This window comes from Xenopus tropicalis, chromosome 1 (genome assembly GCF_000004195.4).
Source record: "Xenopus tropicalis strain Nigerian chromosome 1, UCB_Xtro_10.0, whole genome shotgun sequence".
In the NCBI taxonomy this organism is placed as follows: domain Eukaryota; kingdom Metazoa; phylum Chordata; class Amphibia; order Anura; family Pipidae; genus Xenopus; species Xenopus tropicalis.
The window spans coordinates 126,804,383-126,818,974 of NC_030677.2; the positions used below are offsets into that span (position 1 = coordinate 126,804,383).

At 37.0% G+C, this 14,592-nt stretch overlaps 1 protein-coding gene across 3 annotated transcripts in view; it reads right to left on the reverse strand.

Annotated features, from left to right (window-relative positions):
- uhrf2 (ubiquitin-like with PHD and ring finger domains 2, E3 ubiquitin protein ligase) overlaps positions 1 to 14,592 on the reverse strand; it is a 54,852-nt gene that overhangs the window by 11,805 nt on the left and 28,455 nt on the right. For all 3 annotated transcript variants that reach the window (XM_018093102.2, XM_012962756.3, NM_001102774.1), the window contains 6 exons: positions 6,805 to 6,914; positions 5,544 to 5,730; positions 3,358 to 3,481; positions 3,099 to 3,206; positions 2,327 to 2,431; positions 2,127 to 2,233 (listed from right to left, as the gene is read on the reverse strand). In XM_018093102.2, the coding sequence (XP_017948591.1) occupies positions 2,127 to 2,233; positions 2,327 to 2,431; positions 3,099 to 3,206; positions 3,358 to 3,481; positions 5,544 to 5,730; positions 6,805 to 6,914 (741 nt within the window). The remainder of the gene's footprint in view (positions 1 to 2,126; positions 2,234 to 2,326; positions 2,432 to 3,098; positions 3,207 to 3,357; positions 3,482 to 5,543; positions 5,731 to 6,804; positions 6,915 to 14,592) is intronic.

A 14,592-nucleotide genomic window follows, 5' to 3' on the forward strand; every position in this document is an offset into this window, starting at 1 on the left:
ATTAGAAAGGTATGAGCAAATGAGTGAACAAAAGGTTTTTTTTTTCATTCAACTTACAAATTGAATCCACTATTTTCCTAATTGCCATTTGTGTCTTGTTTACAAATTATTACTTTAAGACTCATCAAAAGAGACACTACTGCAGACATATGAAAATCATTAAAATTTCAATGTGCATTCAAGTGATACTGACATGTGCCTATTGTATCCATAAGATCTTTTTCCTTTGAGAAGAGAACTTTTAAAGGGGTAGTGACCCTTCTCAGGTCATACCAGAATTGTATTCTTCATCAAAATGTACCTATTTGTCCTTTAAACCAAAGGTTGCTTATGCTTTAGGAGTGTGTCGGACTATGACACAGTTCTGTGGACCCTTAGAGCCTGAAAGGCGGAAATTAAATGCTTGACTGACAGAAATCTGTCAGCACAGTTAAATGGTGCTGTTGTCAGCTTATACCACATGACCAAAGAGCTCTCCTTTCTGCAGTGATAAGAGCAAGTCTGCAAGACGCATGTTTCTTTTTCATGCCATCTGTTGCCCACCTCTCATCAGTGCCTTTAGGTACCCTGATGGAAACTGAGTCATGGTAGCAATCTATAAAACCTATACCAACAGTGGTCTATTAAACAACGTCTCCAAAAGCATACCACCCAGACAATGTATAAAAACACGGGGAATCTAGAAATGAAGAGGAGCTGTTAATACCTAACAATGTAACAAGGTGAGTTGGGGGAGCATTAAACTGTGTGGAGCTGGGTGGAGTTATGGTCCCTGCAAGCACAAAGACAGACTATGTCCTGAAAAAGGAAATCCTAGTCCTAGTAGTTTTTAAAAAATTTAACACACACATTCTGTGATATTACCACAGACACCACCTACACTTGATAGGACTGCCCTTCAAACCAGACAGTAGTGTGCAGCGTGGTCAGGTTACTCTTTAAACGGCAGAAAACTTGTGGTTCACACCTTAACAGGGTAAACGGCTAAGTATTTACAAACGTATTATAATGATATTAAATTGTTTCTTAGAAGAATCCCTTTCTCAAATCATCAGCTCCCAATTAAACATTTTCTAGAATACATGCGCTTTATATAGTGTAAAAAAAAACTTTTAATATGCCTCATTTATCAGTAAAAGTTTCACTCACATATAAAACAAGTAAAAACTACTTGTCAGTCAATCTGAATCAGTGCCTGCCCTGGACATCCAGTTAATTGGAATCAGTGCCTGCTCTGGACTCGCTGATGTGGGCATCTTTCTTTACCCAGCGTGTTTCTCTCCAGGACGCACTCAGATGACATCAGCAGGTTGTGCCTAACGCGTTTTGCCACTCAAACTTCTTTGGAGGCTTCAGAGTGACGAAATGCGTTAGGTGCATCTATTCTAGAAAATGTTAAATTTAATCGTATTATGTGAAGGTAGTGTCAACAACACGCACAATTAATTTTAAGGTGTGTCTTAAATTTTTAAGAAACTACTACACTATATTATTTTTATTTTTTCTTTGTTATCTATCCTTCAGCTTTGTTTAAAAGCACTGGTTTACAGCACTAGGATTTCCTTTTTCAAGATGCACCGGTTGGTGAACAGATAATAATGAACCGGCTAAAGGAGTAAACCTTCCCTTAAAAGGTAGCCTTAGACATTTTTGGTCTGCTTTCACACATTTTAGTGTGTTCTGGTGGCAGCAACATCTCATGTATAAATAATGTGTAATGTGCTTGCACTATTTTTACATTTTGATGAACAATAGTAGCAAAAAAGGTAGACTATGTACATGTTCAATTTGCTGAAATATGTAGATCAATTATAACCACTGACCAATGCTATATTATGGGTGGGATTTGATGCTTTTAAATTGCAACACACTTTTGGAAATTTGCTGCCTACGTGAAGCAATAAGAGACAGTAGTTTAATTTGCAGAAAAGTTATCCTCTAACTTTCTTTGTGCCCCCACACAATAAGACACAAGGACAATGTAGGCACTTAAGTGTTAACATGTCAATATCACCTTAACAAACATCTATGAGTAACAAAAATTCCCAGACTTGAAACAAAAAGTATGCAAAAGTATGATAAGCATAAGTTCACTATTTGTTACTTATTCCAAATGCTCGATATACCTGTTCATATGAGTTAACGTCTGATCAAAAGAATGTTCGCCGATTCTTTTGTTCCCGGAAAGATCACGGCCTCCACTACCTGTATAAGTGAATTCATCACCTCGATCCTGACAAAAGTACATTTTTGACACTGTTATTCAAGCAGATTCAAGACAGCAGCATGAAATACATTGTTACATGTTGCCATATAAAACACATACCACTTCATCTTCAAAACCCCCTGCTAACACAAGAGAATAGGCTCCATCATTGCTGCGTCCATGGATGCCACCCACATGAGGTCTGTGGACACCTGCTTCACTAACCTGGGGGGTTAAAAGTAACAAATTTCCAATACTATAGCTGCAAAAACTGAAAATAACAACCTAAAATATTTCTCCCTTGAGAGGCGTAGAATTACTTTGAGTGAAAAATAATATATAAGGTACCGGTATACCACTGTACCTGCAGTTATGTGCCACAGCATATCATCATCTTGTAAGGAAGTGTAATTTATACTTAGCATTCTGAAAGCATGGAGGAGCCTTACATACAGAATTAAAGTTATATAATCATCTCTTAAAAACACAATAATAAGCATATCATGTACAAGAAGATTTCTCCTACATTCTTAAGAAAAATTATTTCCTTGCACTCAATGAAAACAATTTTTCTTATTACATGTGCCAACAAAGGTAACTAGATATAAAACAGGCTACCAACTGCTCACTGAATCTCATTTCCTTCACTTCCGGACATGACTTTCTGGGCAGAATCTGGAAGAGGTACTATGGGCCTATTGCCCATAAACTGCATTATTTATATAGCATTATAACTAGCTTTTGGAAGAAATTCATGAAAATGAATTCATTCATGAAATGTCATGAAACAAGAGAATTTCCAGAAATAATATCAGAAGTGAAAGCCATGGGACACAAGCAATATATTTCTACAAAATAAATGATATCTGAAGAATATTCTGTTACACAATACCTGCACTCGGAATTTCCACGTAGCACCAACAGGGACCCCTGGGATAGGTCCATAATGATTAGATGGAACAATAGTGCACTCCTTTGTGCGGCCAACACAAGCCATTCCCTAATATAAAAAGAAACAAAAGCCCAGAGTCTGCACAGCTGTCAAATGTTTTAGGTATAGAGATTACTGAAAATAAAAAAAAAACAAAAAAACATTTAAGCAGAGATGCACTAAATCTGGGATTCTGTGTAATAAAATTCACACACTGTACCTTCCCCCAGTCCCTCTGGCTCTCAGTGCTGGCGGAAGGCATCTTTGCTTTCTTTTTACTCTGCTTTAGTTTCTCACCAGCTTTCACCACTTCAGTGGCATCATTTTTACAGGAAGGGCAATACCTACACCAAGACATAGCAGAGTTTATTTTCATACATGTTCATTTTCAATTAGTTTCTCCAGCATTAAGTTGTAATAAGTAATTTTCTTTCATTTATATTAACTCAGACAGTTAAAAACATTTTCACTAGAAAGCCCCTACTGTACGTCTACTCAGCTCCTTTTTTATTACAAAGGAACCATAATGTGTAAAAACCAAGCATTTGCCAGTGCATTAAACTCTCATAAAAATAAAAGGAATGTACTTTAAAGAATAATGTTTCAGGTTAATTTATTGAAAATATTTTAAAAAAAGCCTACTAGTCCCACCCATCTGTTCTACTTCCTGCTGCCTCCTTTCTCAAGCTGTGCAGGGGAGCTGGCAGCTCTCAGCACACTGCACTGTACGATAGGAACCAATCAGCATCTGAGCTGACCTGATAGGGAAATAAATGCAGGCCTATAATTTACTATCCCCCTTATACTGTGCTTCTGGCAGGGACCATTAGGACACAAATATGCCCACTACAAACCAGAAAACAGACCCTGTTAAAAAACGTGCACTAGGCATAGTCCTTATGGAATGTAGCAACCATATCAGGGGCATCAATTGTTACTGTTGGATACACCGCAAGATCCTCCTCTAAACTGCATGTGACATAAAAACTCCATAAAACCTCATATTTACAAAATATTATTATATATCCACATAGATAGGCACATGGTTAAACACAACCCATATTACTAGCACAGGACATGGGTAATAGAATGTTTGTCATGAACAAAAACTGGCAGAAGCTAGCCATCCAGAGTATGGGCAAGTTGATTCTTATTTCATGAGAGGACTGCATGTCTATGATATGAATTCCAGGTACATTATAACAGTTCTGCTATAGGAAAGGCCTGCTTATCTATGATGTGAATTGCAGGTACACTATAATAGTTCTGCTGTATAAAAAGCCAACATATCTGTAATGTAGAAAAAATAAATAAAAGATGCCGCTGATAGTAACTGCGCACAGCCTTAACATTTAATCTCGCCACTCCCAGGCAAAGCTGTATCATCCAGCTGGAGCACTAGCACCTAAGCACAATGGTATTAGAGTTCCACAGCCAGACCATCACCATTTCCGCCACTGCCTGTTTAGATCAACATACTGCTGACGTGCTTTTCATACCCTCACTTGGACTTTGTCAAGGTGCAATCAGTTTGCATCATCTCAGCAGCCTCACTCAATATGAAATCTCAGTACACACTTTAGATACTCCTGTGCATACGACCCTCCAGGGGTGGCTATTCAAAGATCATGTTGTTTCCCATAGAAAAACCATTAGCACCATCTTGGTAGAGGGCAATGAGGTCTAATGCCCTTACTTATATCTTAGATCACAAAGTTTTCTATAGAGGCCATTAGCACCATCTTGGTAAAGGGCAATAAATGGCCTTACTAACATCACAAATCACATAGTTTTCCATGGAAAAGCCATGATGAAAATAAAAACACCTTACTTACAGTAATCAGCACTACAGGTCACTTAACTATTAAACATTGCACATGATGCCACCAGATAATATTTGTACTTAAATAGACCAAAGCTACAGGGAATGTCTTGGCAACTGTCTATTTTTTTTGGAATTTATGTATAAATACTGCAACCTGATTGGATGCTGTACAGAGGTTTTGTTGTTAAGGGAAAAAAATACACTTCCAAAGCCTTTGGTTACTTGTTTACTGGTCCAAATTTCATCTTCTGAGAAAGGAATATCACACAGAGTTATTTTTTTGCCCATTTTGTGTTTTCAGTGGAGAATCTGCAAAATTGCCTGAGAAGTGTTTTAATGTTATTTGTGTTGCCAGCAATAGGAGGCAGCAATAATTATTTTTGGTGTTTAAACAGTGCTCTTGAAGGAAGAAGACATTTAAAGAAGCTGTGAATCCAATATATATATATATATATATATATATATATATATATTAGTATTAAAAAAAATCAATGGTTTTATGCCCTCACTTGTGACATTGGTCTTATTATTTGTAAATGCAATTGAAAAAAAATCAGTCTCTTTCTAGGTTTTACACATACCAGTCTTCATCTTCTGGTATCTTTTCTAAAGGTGGATTCAGGCAGTATATATGGTAAGCCATGTTGCATTCATCACATAAAAGCTGCATGTGCGCATCCTGCTTTCCACCACACATATAGCAGGAACAGAACCTGCATTCAGTGTCTGGATCTGCTTTGCAGTGCTTACACTCAGGCCCACTTTTCCCTGCAATAAAAGGGGAGGCACGTTAGGCATGCAATATACATGGTTACAAACTACTCAGAAGTCATTGATTCTGGTTTGATTCTTAGGGTAGCTGCTGTTCAAACTCCTTAAAGCCTCAGTGTTGTGTTACGCTCAAATTTTTCATTTTACAGTATCGTGCATAACAAATTTAGAAGATCCTGTTTAGTTATAACATCAAGGTTTAAAGAAAAAAAAATAGGATTTTTTTTATAAAGAGAATTAAAAAAGTATCAATATGTGATTGCATTAACTTTTTTAGTTTAACAACTCACTAGGATCCAAAGGGATGTGAATGCAGTCACTAATTTAAAGAGCAACCAGAACACCACCCAAAACTACATTAAGGGCAGTGGAACACGGGGAGAATAGTCGGCCGCAATAAATCTTCGTTACTGCGGGCGACTTATCTCCTTGAAATGCCATCCCACCAGCAAAAATGTAAATCGCCGGTGGGATGGCATACGCGTGCTTACTGCTTCCTATTGCATGGAGAACTGTACCTGCCAAACATGTTCCTAGTCCCTTCATACTCTATATCCTAAACATGAGTAATCCAAAGACCATGGCAATATTTGAGGGACAAGAAGCTGCAAAAGATATGTCAACTGCAATCTTTGTTGCCATAGGCCTTCTATGTCTAATATTCTACAGGTATGGGACCTGACAGCCGGAATGCTCAGATAAGGTATGGAGATCCAAATTATGGAAAGATTCCTTAAGTCTACTTAAAATTGATTTAAACATTAATAAATCCAATAGGATTGTTTTGCCACCAATAAGGATTTATTACATCTTAGCAAAGATCAAATAAAAGGTAGCGTTTTATTATTACAGATAAAAAGGAAATCATTAACAATTTTTAATTATTTGCTTATAATGGAGTCTATGGGATATATTTTATATCCACTCTTAATTTGCATTTCTCTGCAATGTATTTCCGTATTAGAAAATGAATGAAATATAACGTACGTGGAAAATCTGAAAGCTGTTCAATGACTTCTAAATCAAGGTATTAAAAATAAATAAATAAATAAATAAAAAAAACAAACTCACTTTTGAATTCTCCATCCCCAGATGATAGTGGGTAAGCTCCAGGCTTTTCTATTTTGTAAATTTCATCTGCAAAATTTATCTTGCAGTCGTTTATTACATCCACAGAGCCACTATAATAAAAGAAATTATACCTTTTTAGTTAAAGTTAAAATAAAAAAATGTGACTATAAAGCACATAATTCCTAAAAATCATATGAACGACATTCCATGTGACTTTCTATAGCCGCCTAACTTTCAATCTCAACCTCATGTGCTCATCACGCCTTACATTTTCAGATGTTTTTAGAGCCCCCCTTTTGTAGTCCAACATTTTCTCATGTCATGTCAGGCTTAACTCTTTTACTGCCAAGCACGTATGGCATACGTGCTGGCAGTAAAAGGGCTTAAACGCCAACGACGTGTCTCATACGTCGTTGGCGTTTAAGCGCTGCCCTCTGCAGCGGCGGCATGTGCCGCCGATAGCTCACAGGACCCTCCAGGAAGCAGCAGACGCGATCGCATCGCGTCTGCTGCTTCCTGCTTCCTCCCTCTCCCCCAGCGCCGGCCCAAATGAGGAAGGAGGCGATCGGTCTTCAGGAACAGGTAAGGAGTTTTTTTTTTATTGCATTTACACACTTTTACACACTTATACACACATTTACATACATTTATACACACTTACATACATTTACACACACTTACAGCACACATTTTAGCATTTTTTTATTTTTTTTTTTTCATTTTTCACACTTTTATACACTTATTTACACTCATATACACACTTACACACTATCACACAACTTTTACACATGTACACACATGTATACACAAACACTTTGGGTTTTTTTTGTTTTGCTTTTTTTTTTTTTTTTTTTTTTTCATTTTACCACTTTGTTTTTATTTTCTTTTACCTAAAAACTGTTTATTTTGATAGCGTAACTATTGGATCAGATATTCTGGCCACTAATTACACTGTCATGTGACTTATTTTGTTGTTTCACTGATTTGCACAATTTTTGTGGTTTTATCACATTTTATCCCTATATAAGTGTTCCTGATCTGTTTTTAGCGTAGCTTTGCCAGGTGTAACTTTGGTGTACAAAAATAACTTTACCTATTTTGAATTCATCAGAATGTGTACTTTCCAAAAATATATGGTTTTGTGGGGGTCTCTGTATAGTTAGGGGAAGTTTTGGCACATAATACACTGACAGGGGGCTCTGTGTGCAAAAGCTGAGCAGGCAGGCGAGAAATCCTTATGCGCTATTTTCATTTTGGGTTCAGTACATACCGCAGACTTTGGTATATCTATGTATATTGGGCATCAAACTGTTCAGTAGACCTCTGGTGTTCCTTTTTGGGGTGATTTGTCTTTATCTGATCTTTATCAAGAAATTGTGAGAGATAAATGCGGCAAATTGCAACATTTTTATGCGATTTTCGAAATGTCATATAAATCTGCAAACTTAGGAAAGCTTTACAGCTTGGTACTTTGTAGCAATAAGAAATATTTACCCATTATAGATTCGGGGGGATGTGTATTTTCCAAAAATATATGGCTTTCTGGGGTGAATGTACTTTTTTTGTAGCATTATCCCACATAAAGGATGTAAATGTGTTGATTTTGCAGGAGCTGAAATGATAGATCATATGGGGGTATGTTCCCATTGGGGCCCCTACATGCCACATACTTAGGTAAACCTATACATATTGGGCATCAAACTGTTCAGTGGACCCCTGGCGTTCAAATTTAGGGTGTTTTATCTTGGTACCTAACACTATGTGGGAGATAAGATGCTGCAAAGTGGAAGCTTTGAGGGGATTTTTGGAAATGTCATCAAAATTGCTAACTTTAGAAAAGCTGTGCGGCTTGGTACTTTGGAGTAGAAAGACATGGGTACCCATTTTAGATTCGGGGGAATGTGTACTTTCCAAAAATATATGGCTTTCTGGGGTGAGCGTACTTTTTTGTAGCTTTATCTCACATATAATGATGTAAATGTGTTGATTTTGCAGGAGCTGAAATGACAGAAATGACAGTATATATGGGGGTATGTTCACATTCGGGCCCCTACATGCCACATACTTGGGTAAACCTATACATATTGGGCATCAAACTGTTCAGTGGACCCCTGGTGTTCAAATTCAGGGTGTTTTATCTTGGTACCTAATGCTATGTGGGAGATAAGATGCTGCAAAGTGGAAGCTTTGAGGGGATTTTTGGAAATGTCATCAAAATTGCTAACTTTAGAAAAGCTGTGCGGCTTGGTACTTTGGAGTAGAAAGACATGGGTACCCATTTTAGATTCGGGGGAATGTGTACTTTCCAAAAATATATGACTTTCTGGGGTGAGCATACTTTTTACTAGCTTTATCCCACATATAATGATGTAAATGTGTTGATTTTGCAGAAGCTGAAATGACAGAAATGACAGTTCATATGGGGTATGTTCACATTGGGGCCCCTACATGCCACATACTTAGGTAAACCTATACATATTGGGCATCAAACTGTTCAGTGGACCCCAGGCATTCATATTTAGGGTGTTTTATTTGGTTACTTTATGACCTGTAGGAGATAAGATACTATAGACTGGAAGCTTTGAAGCGATTTTTAAAAAAAATCACAAATTTTGATAAAAACCAATAACTTTAGGAAAGCATTGCGACTTGATAGTTTGGAGTAGACAGACAGTTGTGCCTATTCTGTATTCCCCAGAATCTGTTCTTTCCAAAAATGTACAATTTTCTGGGATAAACCTTCTGTTAGTGGAATTTTGGCCTTGAAATCCAAAGTATGCAGTTTTTTTGGAGCAGTGCTTTGGGAATTTGGTAGTGTACTGCTGGGAGTTTTTGACCTATACAAGTGAGAAATCTCCATAAAACTATATATATTTGGTATTGGCACGTTCAGGAGACATGGGACTTTCCAAATCAGTTGTATATTCGTGCATAAAATAATTTTTGTTTCTAGTATGTGTGATTATATTATGGAAAATTTGATTTTTTTTGCATTTTTAGACATTTAGAAGCCTATATCTTGTTACAGAATTGGAATTACACAAAAATTCTACCATATTTTGAAAGCTTAGGTTGTTCTGAAAAAAACGATATATTGTTTTCCTTGGTAAACTAAAAGTCCCCCCGAGGAAAGGCCCCTAAAGTGAAACAGTGCAAAATGTTCAAAAACTGTCTGGCAATACAAGTTCCGCTTTGACCAAAATGGCTGGCAGTAAAAGGGTTAATCTTATTTTTCTTTCATACTGCAAGAAAGAGACAATTTTTGATTGGAGTCCTCTTCTGTCCTGACCATACAAATACTGGCTTATGATGACCGATAGTAAATGGTCGTCAAGCACACCTACACCATGTCCCTGGATGGAATTTAAGAAGACATCACAGTTGCTGCATTCATAATTTGACCAGTATTCTATATACAATTATCTATTTACAATTATCATTGTTTACACCAAGGGGCAGATTTATCAAAACTTGAGTTCGAATCCCGAATGGGAAAAATTCAGATTGGAAACAAAAATTTCTGAAGATCTCAAATATCACAACAATGCGGCACAAGTTGCACAAGCGGCGAAAAAGTTGCGGAAAATACGATTGGACCGATTGAGCGAATGGTCGGAGAATTGGTGGATAAGTAAATGTGCCCCCAAGTGAAAGCATATTTGCTCCCAATTTGGTTTTTGCAGGGACTGTATAAACTAAAGGTACAGCCTAATTTTCAAATATACAATTGATACAGGCCATTCATAAAATCTTAGATATCAATTTTAATAAGTGCAATACCAATAGTGCCCAGCAGATGTCACATAAGTTGCAATTATTTCACAGCCTATATATAATACTTAGTTTCATAATATGGAGTGAAAGGAACATGCATGCTCCACTCATGTCTCTCTAAAAGCAAAATAACTTTAGAGGTATAAATATAGTAAATATAAATAATATAATAAAACCAAAGCAAATAAGGCTAAACTTGTATTTTTATGGTCAGACACAATGTATTAAGCCTTTTATCCCCCTAGACTAAGTATTTTAAGTCTTTTTGAACCCCAGATTCACATAATTTATATTAAAAAAAAGAGGAAAGCCTACACTGAAAGATTTAACACAGATCATATTTAAAAACAGCCAACGTTTAAATAGCTATGGTGCACAAGACATTCTCTGCCATGGGAGAGAAGCCTGATACAATCACTGCAGTTTCCTCATTTACTACAGTTGCCACTCTCACCCTGAAAAGCACCAGTACCAGTATGCAACATCTTTCCCATTAAAGTTAACAAGACACAGCAGTGTTGGGGGAATAAAACACTTTTCATATTAAAGACTTAATATGGCAGTTCTCTGAAACCTCTGTCATCTGAAATAGATTAGGCCGTGAATCTGCCCCGTGCGCCATTAGCCTTACATTGCAGTACTACATTAGTATTCTACACCATTTTTCTTGCAGGGGCTTAACAATATAGAGACCCTGCAACTGCAGAAGGCCTGAATGGTGCATAATTTCATTACATGTTTGTGAAACAGGTTGTGTTTCTGAAGGCTTGGAGACCCGAAAACTATTTTACTACTAGTACATCGGCTAAATACAACAAATGATTTCCAGGTTCGCCTATGTTTAGCTTTATTATTTAACTGACACACATTCAAATCTTTACTCTCATACAGATCTTTAGGACTCCGTACAAACATTTGTACAGTAGGTTGATCTGCCGTGCTTTATGACACAGTGAAAGTATTGCAGTCTCAGAGGGTTACTCATTAAAGATGCATTTTTGTCTCTTCTGTTTGGTTCAGGCGCTGGCATTCAGCTACACATTCTGGCTATAATAATATGCCTGCAGAAAACTTCATAAGAATGTTATATGATAAGAACATCAATTAAACAAAGACTTGGATAATCTTTTCTCAAAAAGAAAGCTAAGATAATATTTACACAGGATTAAAAGTAGGGTTTACATTTATTGTATATTTATTTTCAGTAAGCTATTGGCCTAGGTTATTCAGAAAGCTTTATCTTGATAGTTAGGATTATCCATATGAGTCAGTGTAACCAGTTACATTTAATACATGGAGATGCCAAAATAATAAATTAAGAAGATTGCTTAGCTGTACCAAATTAATTACTTATGACTGGAGAATACCACACATACTTAGGTGTCCCCTTGTTATACCAAGAAAAAGATAATGGGAAGTGCTTAACAATCAAATCAGTATACAACTGATGTCCGTATAAGTTATGCAGTCCTCATATAAAGGCAGAAAAAATTTATGCAATTTTAGCAAATAATATAATTACAACAGTAATTAAAACACGCAATAAAATAATAGCTTTGACTACAATCTCCATGTCACCAATGCAATACAAAATTAAATTCACAGTGGCAGTATGTTCAGTAAAGCTTGGAGTCTTTTTCTCTCCACTCAAACTCCATCCAAGAAAAAAAAAGAAATAACACTGTTTTTAAGATATCTTATACTGGGTTTGGCCTGAACATTCACCATAATGGTATTAACTGTAAAATTGTTGGGCTCTGGGCTTTAACAAAACAGCGTCTTTATTTCTATTTGTCTTTGACTTTCTTTTTTTGGGCATAAAATACATTCAATACCAATGCATGGCATACAATAGCAACCATGTATACAGCAAGTGCCAATACAAAATTTATACTGTACAGGCACATATTACTAATCTCTCCTAACTGTATACAAGGCTTCTCAAAAGTGAAGCCTGCTCTTGTTACATTAAAAAAGTCTGTTATGCTGCTACCCACAGCCAGCATCTCCAGCGGTATTGGGTTAGAGCAGTTATCCCCAACCAGTGGTTTGTGAGCAACATGATGCTCACCAACCCCTTGAATGTTGCTCCCAGTGGCCTCAAAGCAGGTTCTTTTTGAATTCCTAGACTGGAGGCAAGTTTTGGTTGCATAAAAACAGCTGCCAAACAGAGCCTCGTTTAGGCTGCCAGTCCACATAGGGGCTACCAAAGAGTTAATCACAGCATTTGGCACCCTTGTGAACATTTTTCATACTTGTGTGGCTCCCCAACTCTTTTTACATTTGAGTGTGGCTCACGGGTAAAAAGGTTGGGGATCCCTGGGACAGAGCCTCCTGAGCTTACCTTTTGGATTCAACTGGCATGAACTGTGGGTGTTACAGGGTGTAGAGAACTAAAGCCACAAGCACCATTGTGCAACACACCCAGGGGGCTTCTCACTGCTCACCAGCTACACCTCAGATCAATAGGAGGGTGGCCATGCCAATAGATATTCATTGTAAGTTCGGCTTTAAAGTTCAATGGTAATTTAAAAGGTTGCTAGATGTGCAAAGTGATCCTCAGCAGATCTATAAATAGGAAAATAATAAAGGTTGCAGCAAATTGGCCCCCCAGCTAGTATACTAACTAGTATACTTGACAAAATGCAACGCTGCTTAAAAAAACAAAAACTTGCTAGCAGCCTTACTTGCAAAATCAGGCAAAACCTGCAACATTCCCATTTCCTTTTTGTTGTCAACCATATGCAGCTGTTTTGTACTATAGGAAATATCTTTTTCCTTGTTTTTTTTCCTGATTCTTCAGTGTATTTGTTCTGCATCTCCTATTGTGGTACAGGCTTTCGCTTGCTGTTAGGCTAATAGCACACAATGGATCAAGCCAAAGCATTCCTGTGTGTGCAAGTGATATGAATAGCACCTCATCTGTCACTGCCCCCAGGGGGGTTGATATTTTGCAGAAAACACTCCAATGTGCATACCAATATCTAACTCCCATTCTCATCACTCTGCTGTGTTTAGGCCTGGAAACATTGTTGATATATTTCAATAGATAATGCCCTAATTATTTGTAAAATATATCATTATAAAACAGTGTTAGTGTTTCATTGAAATGTGTGTATTATAAATAGTGGCTTTCTGAATTACACCAACAGGATAGAAGATGTAGTTCCATTGCCTCTATAAAAGCCTGTGACCTTGTGACCTGGGCCTGTGTGTGTTCATAAAGGTCCTAGAAGACTGAATACCCTTATATTTTACAGTGAATACATTATTACCTGTATAACCTATATAACTTTTGGAAATGCCAGCACAAAAGGTCTTTCCCACTCTCAAGCACTCACTCATGACTTATATCTTAGTTCCTTCTCTACTAGAACACTACTTACATCAAACTTTTCTGCCTGTTCAGTTATGCTTTCATAAATTCACATCTCAAATGTTTGGCTGCCATCCAAGGAGCTGCTGTTTTTATACATATTTTATGAAGACACTGAAAAACAATCCACAGTAAATGCTTAACCAAACCTGCTGAAAGGCTGAGCAAGGATTTGATTTTTCTTTTGTTTATTTTTGAATTGAAAGACAAATGTATGTCTTTCTCTCAATCTGTTTAAGATAAATTAGATGTTCCATCAGATGTGTGTATTAAGGAGGAACACTCTTTACTGGGGTTCAAAACACAGCCATAAATTGTTATACAAAAAAGAAGGGCAAATAACACAAATGTTTTCTGAGGCTACTGATAATAACTAAAACATCTGAATTTCAAAACATTTCTAAAATTGTTTGCAGAAAGTGTGTCAAAATAACACATGTATAAACTCATTGCATCTCATATCAGACATCTGACAGTTTCTTAAATGCTCTGAACAAAAGCCAGCAAGAGAAAAACATGACCTCAGCAACCACAGAATCCAAATTTCCACGTAGCATGAAGAAATTAAATTCCCAAAGAGGAAAAGGGGGAAACGCTACGGACCAGGACTTCAAGGAATTAGATTTTGCTGTGCATAC